The 27,757-nt window shown below is 47.7% G+C and overlaps 1 protein-coding gene across 1 annotated transcript; it reads left to right on the plus strand.

The window, feature by feature from the left end:
* The first annotated feature begins 379 nt into the window (after nt 1–379).
* On the plus strand, nt 380–26,994 carry LOC143182775 (uncharacterized). The gene is made up of 3 exons (XM_076384037.1): nt 380–1,255; nt 24,890–25,032; nt 25,108–26,994. Exons 1-3 carry the CDS (start codon nt 727–729, stop codon nt 26,992–26,994), a joined length of 2,559 nt encoding a protein of 852 aa, XP_076240152.1. The 5' UTR covers nt 380–726.
* Nucleotides 26,995–27,757: the final 763 nt, after the last annotated feature.

Below are 27,757 nucleotides of genomic sequence, written 5' to 3' on the forward strand. Positions count from 1 at the left end.
TCTTCGTCTTCTCTTCCCCCACCTCAGAGATATCCTAGCCTCTTGCTTTCTCCGCCGTTGCCCTTCTCGAGCCACCACCACCTCCGCCTCCTCCTCCTCCTCCTCCTCCTCCTTCTTCACCGCGTCACTCGGCGTTCAAGCGTACATCGCGAACGCTGGCTCGCCTGCCAGCCTAGCCTGGGTTCCGGCCGATTGGAACGCTCCTGGTAGCCGCGGTGTACCACTCGGACCGTCGATCTCGCGCGTTTCATCGATCCACGGATCCTGGTGACAGTGCGTTTGTGCTCGATCACGGGGCCCACACGGTGGGAACAGCCACCTCGGGCTGCGTTTTCGGGGGTACGAGTGTTCTGTGAGAAGATTGTCGTGACTCGGTGGTTCGCTGCAGTGAACACTGGAGGAAGATGACGCGGTGAATGTGATGGCATAGGGTTCCGTCGGAGGTCTCGCGACCACCCCGCTGAGAATCACGGCAAGTGAGCGAGTACTTCTGATGTAGATCGGAGAAACGGTGTGGAGATGTTGCATGATCCAAGTGACGATATAGATCCTCGATTGAGCATCTGCTGGGTGATTATCGATGCTGCTCCTTAAGACTGTATTAGAGATCCTCCGTGAAAAACCGTACGAATGAAGTAGTCCTATACAAGAGATCTATCCCAGGAACGTGAAACTAGGACCCAGCCACCTGGATCGCCAGCGTCCAAACACGACGTGCACCGTTCCATGCGAGACAAACAACAGACGCTGGCTCATCAGGAGGACGACCCAGAGGAATCGGCGCAGCTGGGCAGCTCGGGCAACCTGCAGCAACCCGGAGGTCACCTCGAGGCGTTGGTCCACGCAAGCAAGGAGCTCGCGGGCGTGAAGACGAGGCCGACGACACCCGTCCTGGCGAACGACGGAGGGGGTGGCTTCTGGCTGGCCACTGTGGCCGCGGGGGCAGGTGCCCCAGCCGGGCTGCCCCCGCACGGGACCCATCACCCAGCCATGGATCCAACATGCGGGACCGCGGAGACTGGCTTCATCAACAGCCAGCCGTCCATGGCCGAGTTCATGACGGCGCTGCCTCAGCTCGCTGGCGACGGTAGCCTTCAACATTCCCCGGGAACTGGGGGCTCCATCAGCCCTGGTTCCCACCACCCTGGCTACCACGCGATGATGGACCCTCACGGGGTCGCTGATCCGTCCGTGAATGTACCCGAGTACCCCTGGATGAAGGAGAAGAAGACGACGAGGAAGAGCAACCAACAAGGTAAGTCGTCAGTGAATTATGGGGTCCTCGAACAGGGGGTCAGTACTGTTCAGTGATGGAAAAACTGACTGGGTAATAAAATGTGAGATTGATTGTTTATACAGGGTCTTTCCCTCAAATGGAGCAACCTTTAAGTGCTTCTAAAAAATCGAGACAATTAGATGATAAGAATGAGGAGCTATTCAGCAAGCTTCTTGAAAAATCATCATATCACTGTATCTCGATATGGCCTCTATACCATTTCGCTAGTCATCTTATTTCTGAACGGTAGAGTCTCAAGATTTTTGAGTATACACTCCCCAAGTTGTACTATAAAAATTGTATAACATAAATCTGAAAATCGGTAAGCCTAGTCTGTACTGACTTCTTAGACACTGCAAGCTCATGTGTGCATGCTGATTTCCAAGCGCTCAAGGTTCGTTGATATATCAAGCAGCTTGCCTCCAGAATCATTATCTATCTATCTGGACCCCACACGCCGCTTCAGGGGGTCCGTTCCTCAGCATCAGCCCACCGCTGGGGTACAGCGACAAATGTCCAAGTCAATTAACGCGGACTCCTAGGATCTGGGGTGTCTGTTTATAGCGTTGGTTAGCGTAGGAGCTAGGCTGACCAGTGACACATTGTGGCTCGCCACGGGGTGCCCGCAATGTCCGTCGGCTAATGACGGTTCGCAGCCACTCCTTTTCCTCGAGAGCGCTGGAACCTCGGCATCTGGAGTTCATCACGTGCGAAAACCGCGCGTTTCCCAAGCATTTGTAAACATTCGTTGGCAAATTATGATGTATCGGCCCGTGAAAGGAACACTTCGGTCGGACAATCGATAGACCGATGGCCAGCACATGCGGGCCGAAACCCTTTCAATGAGGATGAATTATTGTCTTCCGGGGACGAATCGCCGCGTTCCCTTTCTCGGTCATGGAGAATTTGGGAGCTTGGTGTCCTCGCGTGACCAGAGGGCCTATCGAACGATTCGTTCTGGTTTGAGGGTACCCTCGATGTTGTCCAGGCTTCTACGAATGTCCTGATCTGTTTGTCGCTTTCAGCTATCTAAGTTAATTCGATCCTGATGCTATAGAGATCTATGGGAGTGTTCTTCTTTAGCGTTTGTCGATATGCTATAAAAGTAGTCTCAGCCAAACGTGATGAGCGAATCGTATAGCCGGAAGTGGAATAGGCAATGACTGTATCCTATTACCTCCTAGCGTTGATAGTATAATAATCCGTACATTGACTCGTGTCATAATACGAGTCTGGTAATTAATCAAATTGTACAATGCGCTCGTCAAAAGTCGAGGGAACGATCATTCTTTAATGTTTTCCGGCGAGTCTAGCGCTAATTAAGTGACACGGGATAATTTAACGTATCCAGCTTTGACATATTCTGATCAGAGCGTCGAGATGCGCCATCAAGAAGAAGTAACGCTGATCGGCCGAGGATTGGCGACTTAATACTCGCCACTTAATTGATTTTGACGTCCGTGCCGGAGTACCAAATTGTGCATCGAAAGCGAGCACAGCATCAGAGACTAATCAAACAACGTTAATGACTTAATGTATGACACACGGTTTATTTTGATTTATATACCTGGGGGATCGAGTCGTACATCAAATTAAGTGCAAAAACGTGTGTTAATCAAAGATCATCAGCGACCCGATGATCCGAGTGCTCAAAACAATTGCCATACGACGTTGATGCCTGCGATTCCAAACGATTAATCAAGTATTAAGATTGACAAATATTTTGTACGCTTAACGAGATGCTTTACCATTGTTTCGACATTCGAAGCTCATAAATACGACTCCTCTGAAATATTTTACTTTACTCGTGACACTCGCGTGAAAGCTAACTCATAGCCACGGGACAGTCAATCCATCAAGAGTCTCTCATGAAGAACAAACCATCTAGATCTAAATTTGGCTCACTCTGAAAACAGCGGATTCAAGAAATCAGTCCAAAGGCTCGACGACTGAGCCATAGGAGGACTAGATCGTTTTCCAGCAACTTGTTGGCTATTGTCGGCCCATCGAGGACCAATAAATCTGCGACGAGGTCCGTGGCACGCTCCAGCAACAGAAGGTCGCATGTACACGGCCTCGTGGCTGGCAATCCACGATCCGAAGGGTGGCCAAGTTTATGGGCCACTAGGGCCGAGCTGGTTCCAGCGACGATGTGCGCCCCTCACCCTCCACGCGCCTCTTTCCATTTATCTAACCACTCGGAGGTCGGCTTTACGGTGTTATCTCGAAAGTCGCGACTCGAATCGCGGCGGCCCGCTCGCGGGGCATGTCGGAAGATTAAGCGTTTGGCACGAAGGTTAACCATCCGTTGGCCAGGCGGTAACACGCGGGATCATCTGCGAATTGAGCCCAGGGCCAATGAGAGAGAGCGTCGGGACGGCCATAACTCACGCGGCCCGCTGGCACCGATGCTCCCTCGGCCCTCCCCGGCCGGTTGCGTTTTGCCTTCGACCCCAAACCAATGTCCCTTATCGGGCCTTTCCTTCAACCCCGTCAAGACCACTGACTCTGGACGAGGCTGAACGTTCTGAGGCTCTTGTATGCAGAAATGATACAGAAAATGTGAATTTATGAGACAAATAGTAACCTATGTTAATTGTAAGTAGAAAAGTCAAGGATTAGTCTGACGTCTAAAGAAGTTTTCTAAGTAGTCTTAAACTGTGTGTATTGGACGAATGAAATGTTCATTTCAAGGTAGTCTTCGAGTGATTAAGAGATTCTAAGACTATCAGTAGCTCTGCCTCACAAATATTCCTCGAAACTACTCAGAGCCGAGCAATTACATAAACGCCAATAATATCGTCGGGATATTAATTTCCAAGGGGGTCAGGAGTTCCTCTAAGAAGGAAGCGTCGGCGTCACCAGGAGATAGGATCCTCACGAGAGGGTGGCAGCCCTAGGAAGGCTATAGCAAGGAGGATAATGATAATCCAGCCTCTTGCCTAGCGCTATCCCAAGGGATGCAGGGATTAATTGACACATCGGCGTTTTGGAGGAGTCTTCGGGGCTGGCGCCTCCGCTTTGCTAGTCGGCGACGTGACTGATGAGACGCCCCGAACAAGCCATCGTGAAAAACACTCATGGATTCGTTGGCCTTTTTGCGGCATCCAGCAAGAATTACCAAGCAAACCGTCGGTTACCGAGCTCTCTGCTCACCGCTGCCTGTTATCTCTGTCCCTTCCAAATAACTAATCAGACGGTCCCCTTTCTATCTGCCTGTCTGTCACCGCGTGGAGAGGACACGTCGATGTTACAGATTGGAATTTAATGCGAGTATGGTGACGCACGATCAGACGTTACGGTTCTGGGGGACACTCGAGGGTTGTCTTGCGAGTCCTATCAAGGATGACGCCCCGTGTCTTCCAAGAAATTTCGTTAGTGGGTGCGGGGTGCGACAGTCGGGACTCGAGGAGCGGCTGCTAATTGAAATTTTCGGATGAGTCCTTAAACGGGAGGCAGATGGATCTGTCGATTGTCTTTTACGTGTTATTGGAGGTGTGTGCACAACGGTGATCGATATCGAAGAAGATTAATATAACTGCAGAATTTCATGTTTTCTAATTCGTGGAGTTAAGGTATAGTAATAGGGTAAAATGATTCGTGTGATAGTGACTATTTCAGTGATGTGAAGGAATCCATCTTCGATGGAAATGATAATTTTTTATAGTGAACGCGTCACCTGAGTAGACGAGTGAAAATTCGAAGCTAATAGAGGAAGCTAAGTTAACACTTGAGCTGGGCTTAAATCGATCTAAGTTCTAAGTTGATCTGACTCTCATGTGCAAGTGCATCTGAATTTTACTTTGACCAGAGATTTCAGTAGACCCGAATTGCCCCAAGTTAACCAACTTTAACCTGGTCTGATCATCAGAAATTAAACCACTCATCCCAAACCAAAGAAATCCACTGTTGCTACACTCGATCCACCAAACCAAGCCACGGATAAACGAACAAATTCAAGACTAAGGGGATCCTGGAAGCGAACAGAGTGGCATGGAACGAACGGAATCGGATATTCCCGTCGATTTCATGATAAAGGTGATTGAACGATTAGGTCGTCTTCCCCTGAGAGGACGAGGCCGCAGAGAACGGAGCATCTAATTTAAAGATTCATTGGCAAGTAAATCCACGGCGAATTAGAGATAACTCTCCTAGGAAATCCCAGTCGGTGAGGTCCTTAGAAGCGGTAGCATTCGATGGCGGAAAGAGGAAAAGAAGAATCGCGAGGGGTGGATCGCTCTTAAGACTATGATATCACCAGGAACGTATTTAACGGAGGATAAAGTACACGCTTGTAGAAGAAGCCACTGGAACTTCGCATACGCGTTCCATTTCACCTCGAAGAACATCGTAAAATGGAAATATTCCTTCTCTGGAAACGCCTCTCTTTTCTAAATTCCTGTAAGTGGATGACTGAATCATGGGAGACCAAAAACTTGGGAACTGATTGCGACAAAAAGTCAGAGGATCAACTCTCTAACATGAATCTAGGGATGCTCTTCTTATCAGTCCCTTTGTAATATTGCACATAGTCAAACAGAAAATTTCCTCGAAGAGGAGTAAGAAAACAAAGAATTTTTTGAACTCGTCAAAAATTCTAAAATAGTGTACTAACCCTGAGAGCAAACTTTGGACTAACTCCATTCGAAGCATAAGGTCGTTGGCAAGCAGCAGGAAGAACGAAACAGACATTACGAATTCCACGTCATCCCCCTCGAAACAGATACACGCGGTTTACAGCTGCGCGAGCTTCCTCCTGGCGGATAGAGCGGGTGGTGTTCAAATAATAAACACGGTATAACAAATTGATAATCCGGAACCCCATAATCGTACGCATATTTCGGTCCGGAATCTGTGGCCCGACACTAAAAGAAGTTTCCACGCTCGTTGTTGCGCCAAATGGGCCGCTATAAAAGTGTGGGGTTCTCGCTGCCACCTCTCTTCCTTTCTGACTTCGCTCACCCTCTCTGCCTCACTACTCCTCGATACGCTCGCCCATCGAACCACGGCTTTCAAGGTTGTCAGGCGGATCAGAGTATCTATACATCAGATACTGCTTGTGTTTCCACGTTGCTCTGGATTCTTCACGAGCAAAGAAAATTGTAGAGGTACTGGGTAGACCTGAAGCTACTTTGAACTGAAATTATTCATTCAGGTTGCAGGACTCTACTTATTTTATACTATTTGCAAGAAATTCTGTACTTAGAATTTTTGCAAGTAAGAATATTCTTCGTTTGAAGTCTCTGGCGTTGAAAAATTCCTAATTCTTTCCAAATCTGGGTACAAGTTTCTTGGGTTCTCGGTAGATTTTTCCCTCGAAACGCATGCAAATCGGCCGCAAAGTGAGACAAACCGCGATTGCCAGCTTTAATAATAATTTCATGGAAATGTTCCAAGGCACCGTCGCGGAACGACGTCGTCCGCTTCGTCGGCGGGGATCGCGCTGCGCAGCCATATTTTCGCCCCGAAAGGAACAGGGTGAATAACTGCGAAGGTTTTTGCATCGGTTACTCTAGTCACTCGTAAAAAGGAAGTGGGCAAGGAGATTCTCCCGGGGGAGTCGAAGCTGTTCGTAATAATAAAAGCATAGCCCGTCTACTTTTCAAAATAAGAGAGATCCATCCTGGGCGGCGATCTCGTCCGATGAAAGCGAGATTAAACGCCACTTGACTCTGATTCGCATTGTTCCAGTACTTTCGTTCTATTTTTCCGATGCCAATTCGCAAGACAGCACTCGCGCTTTCTCTCAGTTTCACCAGTAGCGCCGATTTCTAGGATTACGTACCATGAATCACAGTTCCATGTCTGGGCGTACGCGAGATTCCTGTTAAAATTACAATTCCTTGTCCTTACAATAAAGACCTTGCACAGACCCCCCAGCAAATGATTAAGTGATCCCATTGGTATGGCCCAGTTGCACGAGCAACTACTTTCTACCACATGAAACAAGAGCAGGGCATTTCCTTATCTTGCGTCCAGGGGGTTCGCCACCTGCTGACGTGCTAATAAAGCGAACCATGTTGCATCGTATCAGCGTAAAATAAAAAGAATCGGTTCGAAGGATCCGAGGTTGTTAAAGGGGACGACGTACGCAGTTTCGGGGGTCGAGCAACCCTCCCTGTGCTCGCTAATAAATCGTCCGACTGGGACTGTTTATAAACCGTTTAACCGTTGGCAGGTTTCGCGAAGTAGCAGAGAAAATGCGAGCGAAAAACTGGGAGGGACAGTGGGTCGCGTGGCAGTAAGGCAAAGGGAACGAGAACTATGATGAATGATCGCGGGACCACTCGCGAAACTCCCTTTCATACGGTGATACCGTCTAATTATTAATTGTTTACTTGGCAACACTATCGACGAGTGTTCAGCATCCTAGACTTGTCGATTTAGACATCTTTACAGTAATTAAAGTTTTCCAGCATAGTACTTACTTGGAGACTTGTGTCAGATCATTTCAATAATGATCATTTCTGGCTTTGGATTCTGGTTTAAGAAGCATGAAGATCTGTTGAGAAATTGATACAAGTATTTTCCTGAGAGCACTGTCAACATAGTAACAATCAAAGATTTTATATCTTTAAGTACGTGAAATTTTCATGAAATCTGTATAACCAAATGTTCCAAAAATCAACCTAAAAATATTGAATAATTTTCAAAGAGTGTTCCATCACTCCCGCCTAGTTTCTGCATACCCTGTCGTTTAATCAGACCGAGGGATAACCAAAAAGTAGCGAATCCTTTTTCCTCAAAAATCGGGGCGAAAAACGGTGGCATGGATCGAGCGTCGAGGTATCGTGCAAATGGCCTCGCGGGCCAAGGAGGAACGGGCATTGCAATCTCTGTCGAGAATCAGGCCTTTTTCAGCCCGCGTTTCCTCGGCTCCGTAGACGGAGCAGCGTCGCAAACATCAGCAGCGATATCAGCCCCGTTCTTTTTGTCGTTACGCCCGAGACTCTTCTTTCCGCCGCCCCCTGCCACCGTCGCTCGCGAGCTTTCACCCAGCGACTCTCTCGTTTTATATTAAAAATGAACTGTCGCCTCCACTGACGACACGGTCGGGTATTTGACTGTACTACCGCTTTTATTTGATAAATCGCGGGACGACCTCCTCTTTCGGTCATCTGAATTTCTAATGCATTATTTTCCCCGGCTACGGGGCTACGCCGAACTGCGAGGGTGAACCAACGACTGACGGGGATCCAGGGATAGTCGAAGGGACGAGGAAAACCGGATTCATCGCGGGGAGATGCTCGCGCCACCGTTTCCTATGCCTATATCGACGATAATCCAGGGACGATTTTGGAATCGGTGCGCCCTTTAATCGCTTGCACTCGTTACCATAATTTTGGGGGGAGAGCAGGCAGTTGAAATTGAGAGGACAGGTGGAAGGTTTGATGGATGGTTTTGGTTATGCTATAGCACGATCTTTTGCGATACAATTAGATATACTACTCTCTGTGAGCTAAATCTATCAGTTATGAGCTTGCACAGCGTTGGAGGAACATTCCTGAGCTCACTTGGAAAAACAGAATTTTGCTCATAGTGAAAAATTTACTATGGAACGCCCTGTATTTGTACTAAACCTATCTTCACAATATTCATGTCCAACCCTTTATCTGTATACTTCGGAAAAAAGCATTCTTCAATTTTTTAATTTTTTCCAACATAACCACCCCCTCCATTAACACTCATACTTTTTTAATATCCACTCACAATTGCCACAGAAAAATATAATACTTCAGGTTACAAGATATCCTTCCAAACCCACCGTCCACCTTTCAGCGATTTACCATTGGACACTGGCTGGCCATGGAGTTCTTAGGGGGATTAAGGGGAGTAATTTAATCGTAATTAAGTACCTACACGCTTGCGTCTAAGTATATAAAGTTTACAGGAACGGTGGCCCAGCGGGCCGGACTAAAAGGGCGGCCAGTGGTCGGTTTAAACAATTATCACAAGGGTTGCAGCTTGCACGAGTTGACAAGGGTGATAAGTTATAGCGCGTGGGGTTGCTTAGGAAATGCTGCGTGGTCAGGAGCGCTTCGACGATGAATTACATCTATTAGCGTAATGCAACTTTCCTTCGTCTCTACTTTTTATCCTATTTCATTTAACAAAACGTTTCCTCGTACGCTTCGCGGCTCGAAATGCCAATTACTCGGCGGCGTTAAATTACACATAGGCGAGGTCTCTGCGTGAAATGAAATTTTTTCTACAAATCGCGAAACCACGCCTGTTATACTTTCCAGCGATCTTCCTTTCCCAGTACAACGTTAATTTCCCACAAACAGCAGTCTCCTGAATTCTTCAAAAACTCGACTATTCACAAGAGAGGCGAAAGTCTCCAGGCGAGACGGGGGTGTAAGTAATATTTTCATTCATACCCGATCCGAGCGACTATTTACCCCCGTGGCTGTTGCAGAGGCGTATTACATAAGAATCGCGCGGAAAGGAGCGGTCGTAAATCTGGTCGAGTGGGGTGGCCGAGGCGAGGGAGCGAGACACAGGCCGAGTGTCCTTTATAGCATTGTTAACAACTAATGTATGCGGCCTGGCCCCCTGAAACCCTCCAGCATTTAACATTCTTTAACATTATTATACACATGGCGGCCGTCTGAGTGCTTTCCACGCGTCTTCGCCAGGTCCCGCACCAAAAACGACCCTTCGCGCCCTCCAGGGGAACATTTTTGTCAGTTTTATTTAACTGCAACCTCGGAACCCTTTCCCTACCTCCTCCGACAGGGTCTGCTCTGCTTTTTTTCCTCGTCCCTCCCTCACGCTCGGGGTTTCCAGCTCTTTCACCCTCCTCGCTAGTCCAGTCACGTTTTAAGACTTACGATCGGAGCCGTAATTTCGGCGAACAAGTGGCGCTTACTACTTTCTGATACGACTTAAGAGAGGACGCTCCCAGGAAAACGACGCGTTCTCGCTTGAAGTGATGCGTGGAACGTTGCTCGCTCCTGGACCTAACTCTTGGCATTCAGGAGCGTTGAGCGATGGAGCGTTTGATGTTTGGATGTTCATTTTCGAAATTTACTCGATGGAATTATAATCTGTAATTTTCATAACTAATTGACGACGAAGATACAGAGAACTATTATAATTTTAAAGCCTAATTCTCAGTCCTACTTCTGTACAATAATCAAGGTTCCACTCTCTACCAAATTTTCGTCGTTTCTTCCTCGTTCTCTCTGTCTCAATTTCGCTCTACTTCACCTACGTGACGATTCTGCTCGGAGTCAAAGTACCCTTGAAACTTAAGACAAGAAACCTTAAGAAAAGAAAGAGAGAATAGAGAAGGCAGAAGGCCGTGCACCTCGCGTCTGGGAACGAACATGGAGCAGGATGAATAGACTTTGGACGGACTCCAAAAAATATAGCGAGACCGAGAGCGAAGCGAGAGAAACAAGACGGCTCGAGCGGGCGAAACGAGCCGACAGGAGGAAGCGTGGAGGAGCGGGAGTGCGATAGCGAGCAAATAATAGGGAAATGATTTGCTCCTTGTTAGATAAAGGACAGTGCGAGGGGACTCGCGAAAAGAAATATTGCTTCGAATGAAAGGAAGTGGGCGAAGGGGGAGGATCGAGAACGGTGCTGGCCCGGGGGAGGAAGTGGATCCCTTTTGCTTGTAACTGCTCCTCGGTTAGGTCGTGCCAGGTCATCCGTACGCGTATTCTACTCGATTACCAGTTAAATAGCGCTCTCCTCGATTCCCCATTTTTGATCCACTTTCATTCCCTTCATTTCACAGGCTTTCCACAGAATATTTGTAAAAATGAAAGCCACGTTTCCTAAATTCACCGAAGCGTCGACAATCGAGACACGGTCACCAAATTGAGAAGAAAGAATCGGTTAATTAATAGAGGGTAAACTGTGCGCAAAAGTAGCAACCAGGAAAAGACCGTGGAAATTCCGTCCAGTCACGTTTCGTCTCTCCCATAGCGTGTCCCGTCTTTTGCCGCTTCCGATCCATTATTTTAACATCGGCCTGATGATATCGCGGCGTGCTCGGCGATAATCGATAATGGACTGTTTACTCGGCGTCCCTCGAGCCACAGATACGTTTTTCAGCCTCGAGCATTTACGTAAGCACTGTCCGTTTACTCTGAACTAGAACGACCATAAAATATCAATCCTTAATAACACCTATCCCACATCTATTCTCAATCCAGCCTTACCAATTTCATTCAAACATACTAATTACTCTCTGTGAAACCATATTCTCAAGAACCGTACTCTCAAGAACGCTAATAACACCAGTAATTTCCCCGACAGAAGTTATTTCTGAAAAGCCAGCGATCTCTCATAGTTTCGAATCGTTTCTCGGTAATCCTTGATCGCGACAGGTGCTTCCCGAGCGTGGCGCGGTTCTTGGAACCCGGCCTCGATTACAGACACGAGATCGCGCGTTTAGCGAGTGGCGAACCGCGCCAGGGATTCGTGCAAAGAGATCGGGGTGGAGGCGCGATCTCGGGACTGAGCAGGCAAGCCTTTCTCCGCTCGCCGGCAGGGTCGTGGGATGGAAGACGTAGGTGGAGGTCGAGGATAGGGTATGCATGGCGGCAGAGAGTCCAGTAGCGATCATCAATCAGAAAGGCAGTCAGCCGTCCGTCGGTTGGTCGGCTGGTCAGCCACATCCAACGCGCACGGAGTTTCGCGCTCGGAAGGCATCTACCTACGAATCCACGAGTCATGCTTCGACTACCGGACCCTGACAATCGATCCAGCCACACCAGCCTGCACTTTTCGAATTGTTCTTTCCTGCCTGCGGGGTAAGGGGAAGGTGGAGTTGAAAGGTTGTTGGAACTTAGAACAGAGGATTCTGGTACGAGGCTTGTCTGTTTATTGTCTGTTTATTCTTCGTCTCTTAAGTTATTAATGAAATGAAGGCCGAAGAAAAGTACCTACAGTACTTTTGGATACAAATATTACAGCTTCAAAACATAAAAAAATTTGCAAAAGACTCAGATGCATAGTCTGTCCCACTACTTAGAAATATTAAAGGAACAGTGATTGAAATGAAACTCTGAAACTCTAAAGAGACGTCGCTCACCCAACTGAGGAACTTGGCCAGTTCCCCAAGAAAGACAGGCTTGAAGCATGTGTCCTCCGGGAAGAGAGTGACCTTTCCTCGGTAGCGCGACGCAAGGTCGAGGGTCTTCTTATCCTAACTTCGCCAGACCCTCGAAGAATCCGGGGCGAGAACGTGAGGCCGAGGGCTGAAGGTAATTGCACTCGGGCCGATAATGAAATTATGAAACTTTCTCTCCCCTTTTTATCCCGTCACTCTGACCGATGTTTGATGTTGCATGACTTTTTATTGGCGGCCTGACATTTTCTAAACAGAGTGGCCCTCGCCTCTGGGTTCGCCCGTCGCGACAGACCCAGCCAGGGAGTTGGAAATCTTTCAACACGCCACCGCCGCGACCGTCGGCTAATTACCCCAGACGGTCCCCTTCTTCCTCCCTTCCCCTGCCCCCTCGTCCCCTTCACCCTCGATAGAACCACCAGCTTCCAGCGCGGTTTCCGCGAAAGAAGACACGCGTAAGAAGGGAGGACTTGGTCGTAGCTCGCGCGGCTAATGTCCCTTAAACGCGAAGCTCTTAGCCCGCGGCAGCACTTGTAAGCTCTCCACCGATTCTTGCTAAGTTGATTTTAAACCCAAGGAATTCCTGTCCAAGCGCCCTCGATTGTTTTTCCCCTCGACTTTTTTCCTGCACTCGCGAAGAACACTGTTTGCGAATCAATGCTGCAGCTGTACGCTCCGCGTTCTTCGTTTCGAGGAACCGCGAGGTCAGGGAGCTTTTATCTTGTTCTTTGTTTATGGTCTTTGTAATCTTGAGGACTTTGTTCTTAGAGATAGACTTTTTATGCTTTGGGAACGCAAAATACTCTTCTCGGAGAACGATATCTCACAAGATATCGAAGGATTAAGAATAGTCAAAGGGTTAATTTTTTTATTTAGATTTTTTATATCCTCTTGTGTTTTCGATTCTTGAAATTCCGAATCAATGTAGCAATTTCCCCATAGTCCCCTTACGACCTCCTGCCCACACTGGGCGAACCTTCACCGCTTGCCACACATAAAAGGAAACAGTGCCATTGCCTACAAAGCTGTTGCGCACAATGTTTCCTTGTGTCAACGTCCTGCCTCCGTAGGCGAATCAAAGAGCCATCAGAATGGCCTTTTGAAAGAGTGGCTCGCGCGCCCAGCCAGCCAGAGGGGAGGCCCAGGCACTTTGATCATCGAATGACTCGCGACTTTGCATTATGAAGCTAAACTGTTGGCGCTGAAGAGACGCTGCTCCTGTGTGAAGTCGGAAACTTTTTATCAAGCTGTGAGGCCCGTCACGGGGCAACAGGTTTTCGTTGATCCCTTCGCGCCACCCAGGACACGCCACACTTTCACGATTATACCGCTGCTGCACCCTAAACGAAGGTATTATGTCCACCCTCGCGCCGACTGCTTGGTCCAGGTCCAACGTATACCCTGCCAAACAGGAACCCTGTGTCTTTCCAAGCGCTAGCAAAGGCTTCGCGGTATTTTCCTCTTAATCAAAGAATTGAAGAACTGACCAGCATTATTTCTGAAATTTTGGCAACACACCTGGCGAAACTCGAGAACCTTGGCGAACTTCCAGACACTCACTATACCCAAGTAATCTTCTGAGTAGTTCTACTTTGCGTCTGTCAAGCGAGATCGAAGCTGTCGGAAAGAATCTGCCTGTTCTCGTTGAGAGGCACCGTTCTCACGTACAAAGTGTACATTGTAGGCTGAGACGCGGGAACATGGATGAATAGACATAAATAGAATTATTAAGGATGTACAGCGTAGGTTCTGTCAAAGTGTCTTCGGTTTTTTAAATCCTCACTGCCAGCTTCTTGGAATTTAGCTTCGAGTATTATAAAAAAAAACATTGATTCCATTTGTAGTAACGATAGGAGAGTTCGACTTTGAAATTCCCAGGAGTAATAAAGAATAATATTCTGTTTGATGTGGCAGTCGATCGATACAAGTGCGATGTCCGAAACTCGAGCATCGCAGCGAAGAAATTCCAGGCAATCAATAACGGCGGGGCCAGAGCGAAAAGGGGCAGCGTGCTCGCGGTGTATGTGGATCATCGGGACCTAATTAAAGGTAACTCGCGATATTAGTTAATTTATCGCCGTGGCACATAAACGTCACGTCTCGTTCAGTTGATTCATACATAGAGTCAACAACGCGCGGTGTACTCGGTTTTCTTCGGTGCTCGCGGCGAGCCACGATAATCGGAAGGATTCCTGTCGATTTATTACACCGAACGCAATAACTCAACCTAACGCGATTAATGAACCATGCCGTGGACCTTGCCTTGTTTTGTGCTGCCGCACGGTTGCCACTTTGGAAGCAGGAACGGTCTCTGAAGAGAAATTCAGAGAGCACTGGATTGAGAGGAGATCGAAAAATCGATCCTTTGGACAAAGGTCTGTTTCGTCTGCTTAAAAAGAGGGAATATAATTACCCTTCGCCCCGCAGGCCTGACCACGCTGACAAACGCTTAATTACACCGATATCGATCAATGATATCATCCCTGCGCGTCGGAGGCTTCGCTCTCTCGCTGACGACACGTGAGAAACTCTCAGGTAATAACTCGCGCGACCGTAATTTCCTCGTGCGCTGCCACTATTCGTGGGGGGAGAATAAAACGAACTGTGGCTCCGCGATGATCGTGCACCTTTTGCAAGTGTGCCCATCGACGTTATGGGAAACATTCTGCCAATCACTGGCAATTACCGCGATGACAATTAACCCAGCAGTTTGGAGTCGTTCTCGAGTTAATCTGTTCGAATGAAACTTCAACTACTTCTTTTAATTAACATCCCTGTGTGAACTATGCCTTCGCTGTTGCTGAACTTGAGGAATCGTCTCTCCCAACACGGAATAAAACTTCCTCGACCATATTGAACCGAGCTAGGACAGAAGGACGAGAGATTTGCAAGTTACAGGGAGGGTTGCTGGATCTTATTTTCCACAGCGGCACTTTACACCACCGTGGGAGGGGGTGAGTCGCGGAGGATTCGAAATTTGTATAGATTAAAATAAACTTTTTATCCGCCCACGAGTTTCCGATCCCCGAGGTGAAACAAGAGGAAGCTCGAGGGGAGAAGGAGCAACGTCACCAGAAGAGAACAAGGGGGAAGTTTCGAGGCTGATCGTGAGAACGGAATCAGAATGCAATACGAGGAGATGCGAAGGAGAAATTACGAAATTTAAATCGCTGGGATCGAGTTCGAAAATTGGAATTTAATTGGACACATTAATTGCCTGTTTACAGGATACAGTTTTCTGAGAAGTGTTCCTCCTTCTCTCGTCGCTGTTTCGGGGCAATAAAAAATCAAACAAGAAGGCTGCAAGACTGATTAATAATCGCTCCACGACGCGCGATTATCCGCTCGTAAAGGAAACCCTTATTTTTCTCTTCACACCGCGGCTTGTCCTAATGGTATTACGGGGGAGAAGTCGTTCGCCCGAAATTGGTCGGCCCTTTGTATTTTGATTATCGTCGGATTATTTTAATCACATTAGCGCTCGAGCATCGAGCTACACCGTCGACCTGTTACGAAAAGGAGCTCTCGCAAAATCAATCTCGCGCCTAATGGGAAGATGGCGCTTTTCATCCCCCCGGAGACCACTCCCGTTTTGCGTACCGGCCACCCTTCGTCTCCAGTATCGTTTCCACCCTCCATTCGCTTCTTTCCGATACAGCGATACCTTTGGGCTTTAAACTGAGCACGTTAAGCGTTACCAATTAAACCAGTGAACCGATTCCCTTTGCAGTTACAAACAAGTCGGTCAAAACTGAGAAAAATCACTTGTTTCTTTCAGTACAGAGAACTCTAGCTAAGATAAACCCAAAGGTTCACAAATATAAAATAGTGGAAACAGTATTTCTCAAGATAGATTCAAAGATTCTCAAGTATAAAAGTCAGGGAAGTAGTATTATTCAAAGTACATTCAAAGATCCATAAGTACAAGCTGAAGGAAGTTATGTAGCATTACTCAAGGATCCAAAGATCCTCAAATGTAGAAGTAAAGGAGGCAGCATATTAGGCAAATAGCTAAAGTAGGACTCAACCGAGATTTTCCTGCTCAATTTCGATCATCCAGGTACAGAAAAACGGAGTGGGCGACTGACTGATCGCACGGTCATTCGTCAAAAGTTTTATTATCACTCAGAACCAAGATAAAGGTGCTGGCAGCGCCTAGCAACCGCGAGCATCTTGCTAGAAACTCGTCTTGCCCGTAATCCCAGCGATTTGTACGAGTCGTCCTCGGGCTGGTGTCTAATCACAGCTACGCGGTGTATTCTAATTGTACCTGTTAGCGCACACATCGGAGGAGGGGACGATGGAACGTACCACGATCAATTTCGTGTTTGCTCGTTTTTGACGTGTTCTACGTGCCCTGTGGCAAACCCTTGGAACGGTGAATGAGCCGTAAATCTTGAAATATTATTAACTCTTCCGCATTGCTAGTGAAGACTTTTATCTGAAGGCATTCAGAATCCAAGAAACAATCAGATTTTTAATACAAGCTACGTGTCTACCGTCTCTAGATCCTTCAATCTTGACAATTCTCAGTCTTGTATAAAATACGAAAGAAAATAGTAACTTAGAAACAAATATTCATCGCGCTTAACAACGTACTTCTTTCTAATTAATTCATATTTACTTCTCATTCTTCGGTCAAGAAAGTTGTATTCGCATAAGAAATGAAGATATTCATTATTCATCCAATAAAGATAACCCGGGCGACTCGAGTCGAGGAATAAAGAACAAATTCTTTATTTAACTAATTTCCTCCTCCAGATAATCGCCGACCCAGGCAGTGCCGCGTAGTTCCTCACCACAACACAAACCGAGGCTATCAGGGATCAAAAAATGCCGGTGAATTATTAGCAACCGGCGTATCGAGGCGTTCATCTAGGCCCCGAGACACATACGGTAGTTTCCAGAGGCGTGTAGAACCAATCGCGAACCGCAGCTCGTGGCAGGAACCAGCAACGCCGGCACCAGTTGTCCCGGCCGCGTTATGCGGTTTTGTATATTGTTGCGTGATTGCTGAATCTCCGTGCATAACGCGAGCGAGCGGGCGACCGCAGAGATTCGCTATCGTGACGACGGAGATAGAATCGAAAAATGAACCCGCGGTGTAACTAGTAATTTCCCTCCCAGTTGGCAATGAATCAAAACGACAGCGAACAGATCTCTTTTGACGAGAGTACATTTTCCCGAGGCCGTCTGAAACCCGCGATCCACGCCGATAAATTCTTTAAATGTAATTAAAGCGGGTATAAGGTACGAGCTATTAATTCTACTAAATAGTGTTTTCATGAGGGGCGATGAGATTGGGGAAATTATAGAGCATCCTTCGAGTTCGTTTACCTTAGCTAATTATGAGCCACTGTGGAACCCTTGACTGTTGTGAAAAAGAGAGGGTCACGCGTGTACGAGTGTCAAGGTTTAGGGCTACTGTAAAAAAAAGTACTGGAGTCAAGGTTAGATCAGTGATTCAACCTAGGACCTAGGTAATTAGCAGTCGCAGTTGATTCTTCAAGAGTTCCACACTCACAAGTATAGAGGTTCGACTGGCTAGTAGAAACAGTACTATAATAGTCAGACATTAGTCTACCATTACCTATTTATAAGATGACTTAATCCAAATCTAGAAGAGTTATACTATGGTCTAATATTTTTCAATCTAAATGATCGTATCAAACACAAATTTTGTACAAAATAATGAATCTATTCCTCTATGATAGTAAAGACCTATCCCGTCGTAGGATTTCTATTTCTGAAGTATCTTGAACGAAACGGCGAATACCGCGCATAAGAAAACACAGTGTAAAGGCGAGGTGGCTCAGGAAGGCCGGAGAAACCTCGAGGAGGAACGCAGGGTCGAAGGTGGTCGCTCCACCCCGATGATTACAGGTTGCATCGGCACGCCTTCGACCTGGCTGGCCAGTGCGGCGTGCGCGCGCGCGCACTTGCACGCGGTCGCGGCCGTGCACGCGTCTCTCTTTCTTCGGTGCATCCAATTTTCTTGCACGAAGGGCCTCCACCATAATCATGTTGCATGTGGCCAACATGGCCGCCGAGGCAGCTGCAGCGCCCCGCGGTTGTCGTATCTTTGCGAGCGGCGCGAGCTGCCCGCGTTGCCGATACCTTTTCTCGACGCCCTCCCTCCCTGCCCTTTCATTAATTTTTCGTCGTGGTTTTCCTTCTTTTCGATTCCATCCCCTTCCACCTCGTCGTCCAGGTTCCTGGTTCGCTAGAGTTTCTCCCGTTTTTGCTCGCCCGCGTCCGCTCGGGTAAAACGCGACGAGGCCGTGGGAAGTTATGCTAATGCGACGAGCTCGAATTCTCGGAAGAAACCGCTCGCGAAAAATGCCAGGGGGACATGCGAGGGGGATGGAACGCGCGAGCCGCAGGAAGTCGGTAATAACAAGGTGCAGCCTGTCGTTACGCGGTTCTTGCATACAATTTATTGCAGATTTTGGCTTGGAGACATCACGCGCGGCACCGCGAGCACACTCTAAGCGAAGGGATCCCTAATGAAACCGCTAGATAGAAGAGACCCTCGTCTTCCCTTTGGTACCCTTCTCAACTTGCTCTTGGGGAACTCGGGTCAATGGAAATTGTGTATTTCTGGGAATTTTCTGCACCTGGAGCTCGTGGTTTTGGGATTTTTGTTACTAGACTCATGGTGATTTTATTATTTTGGTGAACTATTAATTCTAGAAAGTCCAAGGCTTCGTACATACCATTACGACCATTAAATACAATTACTTTTGATCGTTGAGGTATTTATGAAAATTTATGCAGACATTTTACCTCCCATTAACGGGGCGAAAAGTCTGAGTTATGTCACCCCTACAAAAATAAGGATAAACTTTATACGTCACCCACAAACTTCATCCCAGAATCAATGAAGAATATTCCTTATGATCTATAATTCTGTAACCCCAAATTCACTTTGAATCTCGTTTAAAGGGGTACCAGTATTTCTAACCAGATACCAGCATCAAACGTGGGTCGCTTCTCAGGGACCAATCGAGTGGAACAATTGGGTTGCTCCAAAACTAGAACAGGAAGGTAGGGAATATTTAGCGGGCGCGGTGGTCGGCCGCGGTTCTTGTTTCGCTTGCCGTTAATTGATTATAGCTCGTACGGGCCGCAACCCCCGAAAACCAAAGCGACGAGGAGCCCCTCTACCCGACTATTCCGCCCGCGTTCAGTTTTGTTCATTTCCCTTCCCGTTTCCGTTCTATGCCTTCGTATAAATCTGTAATGAGCCACGGTTTACGGACGATTCTTCCTCACCCTCGCCTTTCTGCGTTTCCTCCACCACAAATTATCCTGTCACCGGTACCAACGTTGCCCGATGAGATATTTTTCGATCTCCGATTAAATTACGCTCGAGTTTTAAATCAAAATTTTAATTACTTATCCTCCAAAATCTAGTCTACTTCAAAACTGAAATCAACAATCTTTCTCTCGTTCAGAAAATTCCTCTCAACTAGGACACAGAGTTTGAAGATTCCACAAAGTCAAACCGCCCTGGAATTTCCAAGAGAATCGAAAGGTTATCGATTACCCTGGATGGGTCAGAGAACGACGACGGTTCTCTACCTGTTTCGGCCGAAACACGGAACCGGCTGTCTTCTCGTTTGTTCCCAACTCTCGTCACTCATTTTTCATATGTTTACGGCGAGCAGCACGGCCCTCGCCTCGTCGGCAGAGAAGAGAATGAGCGGACAGAGGGAGAAGGAAGCGATTCTGTTGTTCGCGTCAGTCGATAGAGCCGCTCTTTCCGTCCTTTGTTCTACCCCCGCAAGTTTTCTTCCTGCGGGCTGGGCCACGGGGGAAACAAAAGACAAATTACGAAGACGGCCATCATGTGACCCTTCCCACCTGTCTATAGGGAACTAGCCCGACGCGACGGACGAGTGAGAAGAACCCAAGATAGCGCTAAAGAATCGCGGGAACGATAGTCGCGTGTGCTTCTTAGGAACTTTGTTGAAATACAGAGAAATACAGAGTGTTTCGTTTTAACTCATTAAGAGTGGTACTACTCTTATTTTACAATTGTACAGTAGCACACAGACTGTATCGAATGAAATATAATTAATTATACTTAATTGAATTTTTTCTATACGTAAAAGACTGAACCTTTATCCCGAGATTTCTTATATTCAATTTTTATTTCTAAGGTTTGAAGCTTATTCGTGACTAAAATGAAATTGCATTTATGAAAGGGATTAAAAGGCGTAAAGGGAAATAGTGATTTTCCAAGTTCGAATATTCAGTAAAATAAGCAAAAATAATTAAGTGAATCGTAACCACCTCGCGAGTCTCGTTTTCGAAGAGAAACACGTCCTGTTATTCCGAAGAGAAGGTGCGAAGCGACGGCCGACGGCTTCGCCACCGACATGAACAGTTACTGCCTCGATGACTGACAAACCATAGACTTCGACTAACAAGACCAGTGTTATTTTGATAATGTTGCCTAGCCTCCATCTTTTCTGACCGAATTGTGCCCATTCGTACTACTTCGTCTACTTGCAAAGCTTTGAGAAGGCCGCAGGAGATGAATTTATCTATATGATATCAAGCAGCTAATCTTTATTAAAGTGAGTACAAATAGTATTCATCAAATTCCTATACCGATAGCAAGACTCTAAACACGGTATGATTAATTGAAATTCTTTTGACTATCTTTCTTTCATCGAGAGTACACTAAACGGAGTGAACTATTTAAGAACTTCATTTTTCTCTGTATTTGTAGACGCAAGGAAGTTCAAACAAAGCCAGTCTTTCCGCAAGGTGTTATCCTTAGGCTAACTAGAGAGGCAAGTGGCGTTACGAGGAACGTGCCACAGTATTAGGAAATACGAATTCTATTTCGGTACAGTGTGTAGCTTAGCACGCACGGATCTGTCACTCCACGCTCTTCATTCTGACTCGAGGCTGACAGTTCGTCATCCCCTGGCCACTCATGACAAGAATGAAAAGCTCGCGGCTATCGTCGATATTTTTGCTTCGCGTGAAAGAACCGCCAGCTACAAAGCAGCAATGCTCCCGAGTATTTTCGTTCTCCAGAGAATAGTTACGCACTGCTTTATTTTGTTCCCGTTAAAAATAGGACAGAATCACCTCGTTGAACTTTACTACACTTCTAAAAAGTTCAACGTACAACATAGAAGCATCTTCTATTCAATCATACGTGAGAAAAGATGTCCTACAACTGTCACGACTGTATCGCCCGCCGGATCAACACGATTGCTCGAGAAACCTATACGATTGCTCCAAAAGCATTCCCAAACCCGTGCAAAAGGTCAAATTACTGATGCACCTGTAGTACAAAAGGTAACAGATTGGACAATTAAAGAATGATCAAGTCTACTTACTATCTTCCTCCAGGATTTAGAAACCCTGTCAATTTCTACCGTAGCGAAGCCAATATGTAACGTTCTATGGCTCGGCTCAAGGCGTCATTCATTTCAGATGCCCGTAAAAAACGCTTCGAGTGCAAAAGGTTAATGGCTTTCGCCTGGATAGTTCGTGTCAGGGAATTTCTTGTCCATCGTTTCGTCGTTATCCTCTTTTTCTCTTTCTTCGTACACCTTTTTTCGCGTTTCATAAACTTTCACGCACGCCATCGTGGAAACCGCGTGCAGGCCTCGGTCGCCTCGTGCAGAGGGTATCGGCCGTTTCGAAAAGGGACGACAGACTACACCGATACGAGACAGAACCAATAGGCGTGGAATATCGGTTGATTGACAGGTCCGTCCAGCCAATCGCGAGACCGAAATGCTGATGAGGCCCGCGTCAATCACGCGATGCTTCCATCTCCCCTGCTCACCCCCGAGCCACCCTTATCCTCTGAAAAGCCCACGCGCGGGATTTGCCGAGTTTCGAGTACGCCGCCCTCCCTTTTCTGCACGGCTACTTCTTCCCCTCGTCCCTGCCACCTCCCTCAACAGCCATTTCGTTTCAATAATTATACCTCGTCCCGTTTCAATTTGCCGAATAATTTTGCTATTTCACTGGGTAAGTTTCTATTAATTGTAAAATATATTTTCAGTCGAATAAGGATTATCAAAACGAGAGAATGCTATAGGTATGTCAGAAGGATTAAACGTGTTGTACGAAAAATAGTACGGGAGGGTTTGTTCCGAACGAATTCGTACGAAAACGGTGGGGCTAATTTCATAGGAGCCGATGATTTATGGCCAGCTGCAGCGGTACTACGATGGAACGAGGATACGACTCGAATGCAAAACGTAAATATGAAATCACGACGAGTTAATAGCTACAGGGACCTTGACTTTTAAATATCGTTACTGACGGAACTCCGTGCTATACTGAGAAGGAGACTAAGGAAAGTTATCGATTGTTGAGTCGAAGTCTCAACTTTATCGCTCCAAATGAAAGAGGTCTAGCGTATCGCCGACCCAAAGCGATCGAAACGATACAGAGCGAGCATTGTTTGCAAAACTGATCCCCTGGTCAAAGTATCGACGGATTCCCGCGGCAAATCCCGCGATAGAAATATCGATAAGGGCCGTGTCACTCACGCGATACATACTTCCACCCCTCGGCTGCTCGTCTCCCTGTCCACTTTTACTCTATGAAAACTCCACGCGCAAACTTAGCCCTGCTGCACCCCCTATCTATCGTCTTTCTCCATCCCCTTTCACCTTCCCCCCGTCCCTCGCCCTCCACCTTTCGCTCGTCCTTCTTTTTTATCTAGCTCGACGTCTACGTCTCTTTTTCCGTCTTCCGTGGAATCGCACTCACCCTCTCTATTCCGCTCTTAACCCCCGACGACTCATCCCAGCGTCGAACCACCCCTCGACCACCCTCGGATCCACTCGCACGCCATGGGGTAGTTTAGCATCTCAGCCCTCCGAAACGAACCCCCCTTCTCTCCTCTACCATCCTCCATAGGCACCGCGTCACGCCGTACAGCAGTTTTTTTTTTCCTTCTGATACGACGACGCATTGGGAAAAAAGGAAGAGGCACAACACCCTCTGCTGCTTGGCGAACAGTGTATTAGGATGTCCAAGTGGTGGATGAACGGTTATCGTGTACTTCTAGTGACTAATTGTTTGGAGTATTTAGCAAGGAAACTCGGTCTATGGTTGTGGATTCCTCAGGGGGATGGTTGATCTTTCTTTTAGTGTCAGTAAGTGGACTGAATTATATTAAAATACAATAAAACCTTGACTAATTTTATAAGACTGATCGTAAGAATTGTTGAGACCCGATTAATTGAAGTTCTACTGTAATTATTAAACTGTGGATATTTGTGTAAAGAGCTACAGAAAATACAATATCAAGCTATTCAAGTTCCACTTCTCTGACCATATTTGTAAGAACATGAATTTGCACGAGCATTCACAGTCTGATGATCATACTAGGATCACTTCTTGCAGATCAAATTAATACGCTACATAGCTCAGTCAGGTATTCTCTGACAAACGAAAGAGAAAAAGAAACGAACGCACAGCGCAGCGCCCCGAACCAAACGATTCAATCACTCGCGACAGGGAACAATCGCAATCGCGCGTACTATTACGTCCAAGGCGAGCGAGTCGGGATTCAATTTTCATACGACTCGCGTACAGGCGTTTTGTCATCGGAGGAAAAGGGAGAGCTGTCGGTCACGGAGATCGAGAGTCGGGAATAAAAATCAATTCCTACGAACCCGCGAAGTTAATTGCGGTTGCTTTATCGTCGATGTTTTCCCGGATGAATTTTGCATTAACCCGAAGCCGTATTTAAATACTCCGCGGCGAACATACCCATCGACTTTGATTGAAATATTGCGCCGTCGAACAGCCGCGTAAAATCCTTGTAATTACTATAGGCGACTATTAATGATTGTTTACACCGTGGCAGCGGAGATTATCGTCGCGAGTCGACGAGATATCGTCGAGTTCTTACGTTAAACCTTCGTGGACTACCTTGGCTGAAGCCCCTCCCCGTCTTTCTCCCCCTCTCTTCTCGACGGATACGACCCTCCCGTTATCTCGCGACAAGTTTCTTACTAGATAATAATTACGAGATGTTTCGCATCGACACGGAATACCGCTCGCTGGGAACTTGGCCAAAAGTTTCTAAGGAGCCTAGTAACTCGACGGAACAACATCGAAACAGCACCCATCGACGCGGGGGGCTCTCGCTTCTGTATTGTATCCAGGATACAGCCTTCCTGCGGACCCTCTTCTCGAATCGCCTAAACGATCATTAATTAAGCGACCATTCGAGTGGCGTAATCGCGCAAGAACGACCATGTCTTTGCTTCCGATGAAAATGTTCGCGTTGATCTTGTGTTTAGGGCTCCACTATCGATGCTTAACCCTGGGACCTTTAAAGAGCACTTCTTGATCCTAGATATACTTATGTTTCTGTAATGTTTGTAAAGTTTGGGTTCGAAAGGTCTAGAAGTTTGATTTTTTGATTTTGTAATTCAAATATTCCATCCAACACTATCAGAATGATGCACCACGAATCCTTCCATTTTGCTCCCCCAGCAAACCCAAAGAATAATTCCCAAATGTTCCAGAGAATGGTCTGCCAAGGCGGCTAAGGACAGCCTACACGAACACGCAGCTCCTGGAGCTGGAAAAGGAGTTCCACTTCAACAAGTACCTCTGCCGACCCAGAAGAATAGAGATTGCCGCGTCCCTGGACCTCACGGAAAGGCAGGTGAGAACAATGGCAAGGAGAGCACTTCCGATTACTCTATCCGCGTCTACATCGACCGAAAATCGTCTGTTCCAGGTAAAAGTGTGGTTCCAGAACCGGCGAATGAAGCACAAGCGACAAACCCTAAGCAAAGAGGACGGCGATGAAAAGGACGGTTCGACGTCTGATGGCATGGAGAAGACTAAGGGCGAGAAGTTGCTCGCGATGGACGACGAGAAGAAGAGCTGCCACAACTGTGATATCTCCGGGGTCAGCGACGTGGGTAGCACGCTGTCTGGCGACGTGACGGAGCTGGGCTCGTCAGGTCGTCGCAGCGGCGGCAACAACAACAACAACAACACGCCCAGTGCCACTAACAATAACAACAGCAACAGCAACCCTGGGTTCAACGCGAACAGCAACGGGGCGAGCAGCGTCGGGAGCACGAACAGCGTGTCGAGCTCGTTCGAGAAGATGATAGCGGATGACGATTCGAGGTCTCAGGACGGAAGCGAGGTTACATCCCCCGGCGTGGCGAGCAAGAAGCTAGCCAGCGATGTTAGAGTAAAAGTGGAAAGCGGCCACAAGAGCCCCAACCCAGGGAAGCAGCAGATCGCCGTCAGCAAGAAGTCTCCGTCGGCTAACACGAAGGAGCTCTGCTCAGTGAACAGCAATGGTGTCCTTCTGGCGATGCCCGATTCGACGGTCAGCACGCCTGTCCTACCTGGCCAGAACTCCACGAGAAGTTTAACACCATCTTCAACCCCTGGTACCCCAGTGTCGGTGCAGCTGCAGCAAGGAAGTCCTCTGGGAATGCAGGCCACGCATGCAGCCTACATGCAGAGACCCAGAAGTTCACCATCCTCCACCAGCTCCGTCGCTGCCCCCATGATGCATGGGTCCACCAACGCGGGTACCATGTCTCCTCATGCAGCCAGGAACATCGCCAGTCAACAGACCCACTTCCCACAGCAGGGCGTCTACCAACCCACCTCTGCCATCGACTACAGAAACGGCCTGGCCAACAGGCAGAACGTCCCTGCAGCTACACAGCAGACGCAACCTCAAAATACCTACTGTTCCCGAGAAAGCTATCAACAATCCAGAATCTCGTACCCTGGCGAAGTGCACACGCTCTACGCGAGGCAGAGTCAGGTGTTGGGCTCCAGGGTGGGGCATCACGTTCGAGGGTCGACAAGCAACGCGTCCAGGGCCATGTACAACACCAGTATGCAGTTCCACCAACAGCAGAGTCAGTATGGGAACACCAGCGAGTACAATGGGTACCCCCAAACAGGGCCACCGTATCACGCGTCCTACCATAGGTCCATGCAAAGTAGTAACACCTATGCTGCGGGCCAGGGCTACTCCACGCAACACGATCAGGCTACCGAGAGCTACATGGCTCCAGGGAACTATGGTTACCCCGCCAGTGGGAACTACCACGGAAGCAACGAGAACATGGCCGCCCATGGCCACGCGGCTGTTCCAGTCCAGACTGGACAGCATTATTACAACGATATACAGCAACAGCAGCAGCACCAGCAGCAACACACCGCCGAGGGTTACGTGGCCCATCAGCCCCCCATGCACCCCAGTTCAGGAGATTACAGAACAGGGAACAAGTGTCACCCGACTGCCTACTACGAGCAGACGAGTCAGCTGCACGTTCATCAGGGCGGCGAGGCGTCCAACATTCCAAACAGCTATGTTTCCTCGCCTGACCCGTTCCCTGCACCAGGCATGACCACCACGGCGACCGCGATTGCGGCCGCGACAGCAGCAGTGATCACTCCGCCTGGCAGCGCAGCCCAAGCCGACGGCAACGCAGATACATATGGCAACTATGGCAATTTTTACACCGACCCCGTCCACGCAACTGCTCCACCGCCCTCGGCTGACAACAGTAATAGCTCCTCTGACTTCAACTTCCTGACGAACCTGGCCAACGACTTCGCGCCGGAGTACTATCAGCTCAGCTGAGTTCACGAGACCGAGAATCCTTGTCAGCTGGACTGGAGCGACGAGCAGTGTCTGCTGAACGCGCTCTACTGAGTCTGCTCACCTCTGTTTTGTGATGTGTACATAGGTTCAGTGGATTTTGTGTGTGTTTTGCTGGGATGGCAGAGGCTTCACGTATGGGCACTACGCGAAACTGGGTCGGAAGCTGAGTTCAGTGAATCGAGAGGAAGTCATTGGCCGATTATTCGTTTTTCTAAATTGATGTATGAAGTGAATGCAGCTGGTCGTTCTGAGCGATCTTGAAACTGTGTTTTTTAGTCAAATGGTAGCCTAAGATGCTCTGAGGATGATGTTGGAAGTGCTTGCGTTGGGGATACAGAGTGCATTCTTAGCGAAGTGAATTGAGTAGCTGAGATATTTAAGTTAGAATTTTGAAATAAAGTGTATGAAGTTGACGCTGGGTGATGGAACTCTAGGATAATAGAATCTTGAGAGCAGCAGTGCGATGTTTAAGTGATCGTCGAGCGCAAGCTCGTGCCGTCGCGTCGATCTAGAAGAATTGAGCCAAGTGGATGCTTTTGTGACACCAGGTCTCGGCGTAATCACCTCCGTCCATAAACAATGATTACTTCGAGCCTGGCAGCGATCGGTGGCGATCCTCACGAGTGAAGTGAACCCAGACCTCACCAAACAGACAGTGTCACTGACAGTACCACTTGGTAGAGGCATACCAACGCGAGAACAAGTGTAAATAAGAATCAGTTGTCGAGGGACGTATCGACGC

This window comes from Calliopsis andreniformis, chromosome 1, assembly GCF_051401765.1.
Source record: "Calliopsis andreniformis isolate RMS-2024a chromosome 1, iyCalAndr_principal, whole genome shotgun sequence".
NCBI classification, from domain to species: Eukaryota; Metazoa; Arthropoda; class Insecta; order Hymenoptera; family Andrenidae; genus Calliopsis; species Calliopsis andreniformis.